The sequence below is a fragment of the Lipotes vexillifer genome, unplaced genomic scaffold (assembly GCF_000442215.2).
Source record: "Lipotes vexillifer unplaced genomic scaffold, Lipotes_vexillifer_v1.1 scaffold583, whole genome shotgun sequence".
NCBI classification, from domain to species: domain Eukaryota; kingdom Metazoa; phylum Chordata; class Mammalia; order Artiodactyla; family Lipotidae; genus Lipotes; species Lipotes vexillifer.
This window is the reverse complement of record NW_006784184.1, coordinates 1,308,869-1,318,392: the sequence shown is the minus strand read 5'-3', so window position 1 is coordinate 1,318,392 and position 9,524 is coordinate 1,308,869. Positions and strand designations below refer to the sequence as shown.

Genomic DNA, 9,524 nt, shown 5'->3' with positions numbered 1-9,524 from the left:
CTCGTTCGCCGCCCTGAGCCTGTGCGGGGGGCTACGCGGAGCCTTTGGCTACCGAGGCGCCGAGTACGTCATTAGCCCGCTGCCCAACGCCAGGGCGCCGGCGGCGCAGCGCAACAGCCAGGGCGCACACCTCCTGCAGCGCCGGGGCACCCCCGGCGGGCCTCCCGCAGGTCCCAAGTCTCGCTGCGGGGTGGCCTCAGGCTGGAACCCCTCCATCCTGCGGGCCCTGGACCCTTACAAGGCTCAGCGGATCGGCTTAGGGGAGGGTCGCAGCCCGCGCAGGTCCGGGCGCGCCAAGCGCTTCGTGTCTATCCCGCGGTACGTGGAGACGCTGGTGGTGGCGGACGAGTCGATGGTCAAGTTCCATGGCGCGGACTTGGAGCATTATCTGCTGACGCTGCTGGCCACGGCGGCGCGACTCTACCGCCATCCCAGCATCCTCAACCCCATCAACATCGTCGTGGTCAAGGTGCTGCTTCTCGGAGACCGCGACACGGGGCCCAAGGTCACGGGCAACGCGGCCTTGACGCTGCGCAACTTCTGCGCGTGGCAGAAGAAATTGAACAAAGTGAGTGACAAGCACCCTGAGTACTGGGACACCGCCATCCTCTTCACCCGGCAGGTGAGTTGATTTGTCACCTCTATGGACCCAGACAGCCTCCATTTTTTTGTGTGTGGGGGGGAGGTCACTGCCCTTAACTCTCTAAATGCCCTCTGTGGCGCGCAATCACCTCCCTCCCCCACCCCCGGGTTGAAATCTCGTTGATCTCTTCCGACTGCCACTCTGGATCTTCCGGGGAGAGCCGGCTCCTAGGCTCGGTGGAGCTCCGGCTCTTGTGCATCCGGATGCACGTGGGCGGTCAGAGGAACGCCTGCTCCTTCGGAAGGTGTAGGCCCGGCGCGGCCAATGAGCGCCTCCTGGATCCAGCGCCGAGGGGCCGGAACCCAGGAAGTTGCCGCCCCGGAGCCGCAGTTTGTCTCCAAGGCAGATAGGAGGCGCTCTGAGGATGGTGTTGGCGAGGTCCGCCCCTACTGTAAGGAGGCGTCTAAGTCCTTTCGGACGTATCCTTCCGAGGCTTCCTTTTTTCTGCTTGTGGAACTGGAAGTTGAGCGCCTGGTGCTTTTCTCGTGGGTAACATGCCGTTATCCTCTATCTGTCCTGGGCCTGGGAAAGCTGGATTGGGTTAGAGGGGCTCGTTTGGGATTTTTCGTGGGTTGCAGTGAAAGGACAGAGACTCAATCAAGTACAGGCAGCATTTCCGTCTTCCTTGCTGCTTCTCTTACATCTGTCTGTGCTGGGCCTGTCTCCTCTTTGAGGAGCTTCTGGTCCATTCAGAGCAGGCAGACGGTTCGAGGCTTGGAGTTTCAAGTGGAGCTTCACTTAGAGCTGAGTGGAGAACGTCTCTTTCACTTTTCCCGTATCCCTGTTGGTGGAGTGTGACCCTGTGCCCTGAGGTAGGCTCTGGGCAGAGCAGGCAGGGCTGCTCGTGACCCAGACTCACTTGACACTTCCTATGACGGTGCTTGACTACAGGGCTCCAGCTCCTGGCCCTGGCAGTGCGGAAGTGGAGTGAGCTCGGGGCAGAGCATCTGGAGATCCCAGCTGCAGGGTTGGAAAGATACTGAGTCTTGGGATTAGAAAGACAGCAGATCAGAAAAGCAGCTCTGCCTTTTGCTATGGGTCTATTGAAAATTTCGATTCATACATGTTGCAGTGACTGGGTGCTGTGTGTTTGGATTCTTGAAATTTCTCAGATACAGGAGACTGGGAGGAAAGCGAGCATCCACGTGACCTGCCGCTCCCTCTCATTTGGGGGGCTGTGGTTTGAATCTGTGCCAGGCTCTTGTTTTGTTGACATGATAACCGCAGGCTTCTGGGGGTGGCAAGGAATCCTTGGGTACCTATGGGGCCCTGACTCTCCACTGTATCCAGATGGACCGGCGCACAGGGGGCTGGAACAGGAGCCGAAGACTTCCCCACTAACCCATTTGGCACAGCTGGTCCCTTCCTAGAGCTAAGCTTCCTCCTTTCCCAGCCTTCTCCTCCCACCACCTGGTTCCTCTAGGGAGGCCTTTGGCCCGAGTCCGTTTCCTTGTGCTCATTCTTCCAACTGAGGTCTGTGGAGCCGTCCCTGCCCACAGCCCCTACGAGCACTGCCTGAGTCACGGGGAAGCTGCAAAGGAGGTGGCTTCAACCTCTGCACACAGCCCAACTCGGCAGTCAGATGGCTGGGGAAAAAGCAAAGGCCAATAACAGGATCTCTTAATGGGCAAAGCAGCTGTTGCCCCATCTGCTACCTGGGATGCCCCTGTGGAGGCCGTTCACTGGTCTAAAGTAAAGACCTCCGTCTCTACTGCCTGGTGGTGAGGCTGACTTTTGGAACCAGCCCTAGGAAGAGCACTCCTGCTGGGAATATGGGCCATGCCGTCAGAAGGATCCGCCTTTTGAAGAAGCAGTCAAACAGCGTGACAGCTTCTGTTTGTCAGCGGCGTGAGCTAGCCCTCCCCTAGGGGGCTATGTTGACCATGCATAATGGGTACAAGATGTATGACCACTTGGGTCGGAAGCAAGGATGTGCATGGTGTGACTCTTAGAAGCTGTCTTTCCCTTAGGCGTGGAGAGGGCAAAGCCAGAGAGTGGGGAGGCTGTGTCGGCAGGCCCATCATGCAGGTATGCGCTTCATGCTTCAGAGCAAACAGTCTCTCCTCCTCCTGGCCAGTACAGCCTTCAGGGCCTGCTGCATTCCCAGAGTCTCAGGAACGGCTCATTCCTGAGCTCCCCGGGGAAGGTACAGTATGAGATGAGGACGCCAGCACGCAGCTGCTCTTTCTAGACAGAGGCCGACGTGGTCTCCAGGAACCTGGGGCCTCCTCTCTGCTCCAACGCCAGAGGGACTTTTGTCCTACTTTGTAAGGGTGGGGAGTAATCCTTTAAATCAGATGTGTGAGCTTCTCTGCTTAAACCCTATTTATTGGAATAGTGCTGTAATCCATGCTTTTTCAAACTAAACTTTGAAAAGAATATATATAATTTGTTTGGATAAGACGTTTTTTAGAAAGGTGCTTATTTTGTAAATTACCTTTTGTCTCTAAAGGACCTTGAACTGACGGACACCGTTTTTTGTTGTTGTTGTTGTTTTTAACATTTATTTATTTATTTGGCTGCGCAGGGTCTTAGTTGCAGTACGTGGAATCTTCGTTGCTGTGTCCGGGATCTTTAGTTGCGGCATGTGGACTCTTAGTTGTGGCATGCAGGATCTGGTTCCCTGACCAGGGATCGAACCCGGGCCGCCGGCATTGGGAGTGTGGAGTCTTAACCACTGGACCTCCAGGGAAGTCCCTTTAGAGTCACCTATTTCTTGGTTGCCCCAGAGAAATTGGAAAAATGGCGATTGCCTCTTTCTAACTGCGCTCCGGTTGTGTTTCTCGGGGAGGAAGCAGTTAGGAAGGGGTCGGGCTTGGCCAGACAGTACCTCCTCCCGCGAGGAAGAGGTGAGAGCAGCTGCAGGGAGCTCTCGGTGCCGGGGTGCCCCGCAGAGAGCAGGAGGAGGTCAGGCCCGGCAGGCGTGGAGTTCCCCTCCGACGTCTCAGAGCTGCGGCGGTGGAAACAAGCCCGGGCCAGGCTGTGGGGAGCCTGCTGTCCCCTTGGCAGGCAGATGGAGGGCTGTGAGCTATTGAGATCAAAACACTGGGAAGATGAGACCCAGGGAGGATCCTTTACTGTCCACAAAGGAGAAACAATGGATCCTACAGCAAGGATTTTGACAATTTGAGGAGTTTCCTTAAAGATTCGGAATAAGTCCATTCCCGTAGGAAGAGTGCAGGTTGGATTCTGCGAAGCGATCAGCCTCCAGCTCATAACAGCAGGGTGAGGTCACAGAGGACTGGAACCAGGATGTGTGGAGAATGAGAGCCAGCCGTTCCGTGTGCACATTTATTTCTGAGAGGAGGAGTTTCTGTGGCTTCTGCTGTGCTGGGCAGTGGTCCAGTGGGACCGCACTTCTCCGGGTCTTCTCTCTCTTTAGGTCTAGCGCCTCTGCTGTTTGGGCAACTTTATGGTCCACTGGCTTCCATTCATTTATCCATACATTCTCGTAACACTTACTGAGCATCTATTATTTCTGGTACTACCCTGGGCTGTGGAGCTACAGATACTCCTAAGATGTGGCCTCTGGCCTCGAGGAATTCACTGTGTGTCAGGGACCCCTGACAAGGAAACAACCCATTACAATGCTGTGTAAGTGCCCTGGCGAAGGCTCGGACCCTGTCTTCTGGAAGCCCAGAGGGGGGGTCATTCTCTTTAACACTGGAGTCTGGAAGCTGAGGACAAGGGACAAACAGATGCTGGACCGAAGGAAAGGCAAGAAGGAAGGAGGTGGTGGTGATGGGACAGGAAGCTTGTTTTCTATCTTGCAGGAGGCCCTTTCTTCAGGCCACCTTCTGGTTTGCTATTTGTGACATTTCCTCCATGGGACTGGCTGTTTTTTAGGATTCATAGTTTGTGGGGGTTTTTTTTGCCTGCTTATTCCTTCATTTACTGGTTTTTCCGGTCGCACTGAGTACCGTGGTTGCTGCTCCCTCGTCCCCTTCTGTCCCCGATTTCTTCCGTGCTGCCTTCTTCCTCTTGTGGGGTCATCGAGGCAGAGGCTCTCTGTCATCGTTCTCTTCTCTTCCCCTCCTCACTCATGCTCTCACCTTTCCTCCTCTCACGTCCCAAGGCTGGTGCTCGTCTTCCCGTTCTGGCCTTGGGTTTTGTGGGGATGTATATGTATTCTACACTGTGCAGAAAAGATCAGCATCGTGGACCCTCATTTGAAACAGAGGCCAGTTCTTTCCATAATCAACTAGTTGCAGCATGGCAGTGAAATTTAGTGTTCCGACAAAAGAAATGCTAATAATAAAATAATAATATGGATTTTACCCACATCTCCCAACACAATAAAAAGGATTGTAATTTTGTCAGGATCTTTTAATTTTTTTAAAAAAAATATTTACATATTTGGTGGCATTGGGTCTTAGTTGTGGCAGGCGGCCTCCTTAGTTGCAGCTCGTGGCATGTGAACTCTTAGTTGCAGCATACATGTGGGATCTAGTTCCCTGACCAGGGATCAAACCTGGGCCCCCTGCATTGGGAGCATGGAATCTTAACCAGTGCGCCACCAGGGAAGTCACCAGGATATTTTAATTTTCTTTGATTTACCATGTTGTGTTAGTTTCAGGTGTACAGCAAAGTGATTCATATATATATATATATATATATATTCTTGTTCAGATTATTTTCCTTTATAGGTTATTACAAAATATTGAGTATCATTCCCTATGCTGTATAGTAGGACCTTGTTGTTTATTTTATATATGTACATATGTGTTATATGTTTATATATAGATATAGAACATATGTAAGTATATATATGTTAGTTCCAAACTCCTAATTTATCCCCCACCCAACCCCTTCCAGCTTTGGTAACTGTAAGTTTGTTTTCTATGTCTGTGAGTCTATTTCTGTTTTTGTAAATAAGTTCATTTGTATCATTCTGTTACATTCCACATATAAGTGATATCATATGATATTTGTCTTTCTCTGTCTGGCTTACTTCACTTGGTATGATAATCTCTAGATCCATTCATGTTGCTGCAAATGGTATGATTTCATTCTGTTTTATGGCTGAATAATATGCCATTGTATCAATATACCACATCTTCTTTATCCACTCATCTGTTGATAGACATTTAGGTTGCTTCCAGGTCTTGGCTATTGTAAATAGTGTTGCTCTAACATCGGGGCGCCTGTATCTTTTCGAATTAGAGTTTTTGTCTTTTGTGAGAAGCTTTTTTGAAGTCAGGTCTTGGAGGAAGATGTTAGCAGAGAGAGAGAGACAGCTGTAGATTTGGCATTTAATAGTTTGTAAATCTTTATCACTAAATGGAAACTCAACCCCACTCTTTCTGGGAGGGAGGAGGAGAGATGATTTTCCCTGGCCTGTAGGGTGATAGCTCTTCTGCCCCGTTTCTTACTTACAGCAAATAAGCAAAAGCCAGAAGTGATGGGGGAGGGTGGGGAGGAAGTTGGGGGGAGGAATGTGCCCTGGAATCTTTTCTTTCTTTTTTTAAACTCTGGTTAGTCAGGAGGGCCAGCGAGGGTCGGTCCCTCGGTAGGTCCTGCCCTTCCCCTGCCTTTCAACGTCTCTGTAGGTGTTGGCCTCACGCGGGGCCCTCACTCTCACCTTGCTGTGACACCATGCCCGGGTCGCAGGGCGCAATGGAAAGAACACAGGCGTGGAGTCGGGCAGAGCTGAGTTGGGATCCTGGCACTTGCACTTTTAGCAATGACAGTGAGCAAATCAGCTGTTTGAACTACTCTCTCCTCATCTGTAAAACAAGGATAATGAAGATGACAAGGGTACCTGACTGGCAGGGCTGTTGAGGGGATGAGCTGCCGAGGGTTCCAGAATTGGTGCCCAGTTATGGCAGCTGATACCGTCGCTGCATTAGTCTCGCTCAGTATGTTTGCTGCTGTCCAGTCATTACCGATGGGTCCCTGGCCAGAGCTTAGGTTTGAGACGGCCCTGCTTCAAAGCATTCTGCCCCATCCCCCTGCAGGTGTGCCCAACACTTCCTATTTGTGTGGAAACTCTGGGCTCCACAGTTGCCATTCCCACTGATCTTCCGGGCAGAACCTCTCTACCCCTTTGTAGCCCCTCCGATGGGCCCGTGCATGTCGCCATTGTTCAGTGTGTTCGCAGGAGGGAGGTGCTGATGCAGTGAAAGGAGCACAGCTCTCTGAGTGCTCAGGTAGCTTCACCTCCCTTCCTGGGGACTGTGCATCCAGCTTTTGAGGCTGCAGGTTGGAGAGGGAGCCTCGGGTTCTTTGGCATCATCTTCGCTCTTCACCATCCGGCTTTGCCCAGGAGGAGCCGGCAGACGGTGCACGGCAGGGCTGGGGTCAGTGTGTCTGTGCAGGTGTGGGGCTGGGACCCGGCGCGGACCCCGTTCCCAGCGCGCTCGTGGCCTTTAATCCTGCCTTCCCCTCTCCCCGGGCCTCTCCGGCCTCTCCCCACCCGTGACCCGCCTGCGCTCTGGGGGCAGGGGGTCCGGAATGGGCGACCTTGCCCTCTTGAGACCCCCCAGCTCCTTCGTTCTCTGGGAGCAAGTGCCCTGGAAGTAGCATGCAAGGGTGGGGAGGGCCCAGCTCTGCTGATGGCACTGCCTGCGTTCAGCCCTCCGTCGGCCCCTCCCTCCTAGTCGAACCTGGGCTTGCCGTTTGACCCTGGGCTGGTTACGCATCTTCTCCGGGTCTCATCTGTAGGACGCGGCCTGGTAATGGCATCTCCTTCATAAAGCTGCTGTGAGGATTCTGTAAGTGAGCAGGTAAAGCGCTCAGAATAGCGTCTGTGCATGAAGGCCAGCTACTACTGTTGGACGTGGTACGCACCCTTCCTTGAAGTGACGGCTTCTGGAGAAAGCTGTTTGGTCTTCCTGCAGTGAGGTTGCTCTGCTTTCTCAGTGATGTAATTCTTGTTTGGTTTCGTCCATCTCTTGCTGGGATACCACTTTGCATATCTTTTTTTTTTTTTTTTGCGGTACGCGGGCCTCTCACTGTTGTGGCCTCTCCTGTTGCGGAGCACAGGCTCCGGACGCGCAGGCTCAGCGGCCGTGGCTCACGGGCCCAGCCGCTCCGCGGCATGTGGGATCCTCCCGGAACCGGGGCACGAACCCGTGTCCCCTGCATCGGCAGGCGGACCCTCAACCACTGCGCCACCAGGGAAGCCCACCACTTTGTATATCTTGAGGTATTTATATCTCAGTGGAACAGAATCTGCTGATAGAAGCTGCCTGGGTGAGCTAACCTCTTCTTCCAGGCGTCCTGACTCACACTGCCCAGGCACTGAACTGCTAGATTTTTTTTCTTCTAACAAAGCCATGCCCTCCCATCCTTGGAGATTACAAACAGAAGTGGATTCTGAGTTGGATGAAGAAATCCAGTGACGCCTGAGAGATTCAGCTGGGTAACAAGCTGTAGGGCAGTGTTAATACAAGTGCAGGGTGGTTTCACCAGCGATTAGGATACCTTGACTCGTGTGGTGCCATCCAGACCAAAGGCCACTGCTGGCCTGGTGTCAAGAGGCATGGATGCGGACCCCATTCTTTACGTCATAGCGGCATGGCCTGGGCGGAGTGATCTTAGCTCACGGAGCCTCGGTTTCCTCACCTGCAGAATGAGAGGGCGGCTCTGAAGTTCTGTGAGTAGAATTCTTGGAAGCTGTGACGTGGCCGTGAACGTGAGCGCTGGCTCACACGTGTAGGAGTTCAGTGTGAGCAGGAAGTTGGCTCCATCAGAACATGTATCTTCTGCCACATTAAAAAAATGAATGTGCTTGATTTTTGTGGGTCTCCCTCTCTTCCTACCGTTGAAAACACGAGCATCTCAGCAGATGGCGGGGGAAGTGAGAGGAGGCGGAAGGAAGGCCGTAAGGAAGGCAGCTGCCGGGGAGGTGTGGTGCGTGTGTAACTCACAGTCTTGGTAAACATGGGATGGGGCGCTGCGAGGTGTTATCCTTATTTATTGATTTATTTCCAAAATGTGGCTCTAGTCCTAAATTATTTTTATAAAAAGAGACAATCAGAAAATAATAATCCAGGAGGATTAAGTTGTTGGCCAAGATGATTCTTGGGTCACTTGGAAAAAGGCAGAGTTGCAGCTACAAGAAGAAATGGCAAATCACCAGAAATAGTGAGGGGCGGGGCTGGGCGGTGCCTATGCCCTCCAGGTGGAAGGAACCAGAACCATTTCAGTTTCTGGAGACAGGTGCCTGAGCTGAAGAGGTTAAGGCAGCTTGAGTGCATCTGAGTTCGTTCCAGAAGGGTGGAGACACACAGGGCCACAAACGAGGCACCATGGGACCCTGCACAGCCACCTGTGGGAGTTCAAAGCGTGGAGGCCCAGGGAGGCTCCATCTGAGTCCTGACTTGGGGCAAAGGGCCAGGCAGAGGGCCAGGCAGCACCTCTGACCCCAAGCAGCTGGTCTTCCCACAGCGATGGGCTGGGTACTGCGGAACAGCGGCTGTCAGCTGCACCCGACCCTCAGGAAGTTTGCCGGTTCTTGCCTTGTTCTTGTTTGATCCAGGGAAACTGGGATTTCTTGATGGAAAGAACAGGTTGCTCCTGGCCAGGAAGGGCCTGCAGCTGCATGTCTGCTTCAGAGAGAATCCACACTCGCTGAGAGGAAGGCGGCTTTTGGCTTTAAGGACGTCCTGACCACAGAGGCAGGTGGCCCCGCGGCCGCTGGACTCCGGCCTGAGCTCTCGCTCTGCTCTAGCCTTTTCCGCCGAGCAGGGCAGGGGATGGGCTTCTGAATCTCCATGTGAGTGACTTCACGTTTCTGTGACTCAGTTTTATCAACTACACAGCATGGGTCAGCAGACCAGATCAGCTTTAGGGTTCTTTCCATTCTACAAGCAGACCGTTCTGGTGTTCCTTTTTATAACCCAGAGGCCGGAGGGGGGGGAGCGGGGTGGGGTGGGGG

The 9,524-nt window shown here is 53.1% G+C and overlaps 1 protein-coding gene across 1 annotated transcript in view; it reads left to right on the top strand.

The window, feature by feature from the left end:
- ADAMTS15 (ADAM metallopeptidase with thrombospondin type 1 motif 15) overlaps positions 1-9,524 on the top strand; it is a 24,108-nt gene that overhangs the window by 548 nt on the left and 14,036 nt on the right. The window contains exon 2 of the mRNA XM_007456579.1: positions 1-622. This exon is cut by the window's left edge and continues 21 nt beyond it. Coding sequence (XP_007456641.1) covers positions 1-622 — 622 coding nt within the window. The remainder of the gene's footprint in view (positions 623-9,524) is intronic.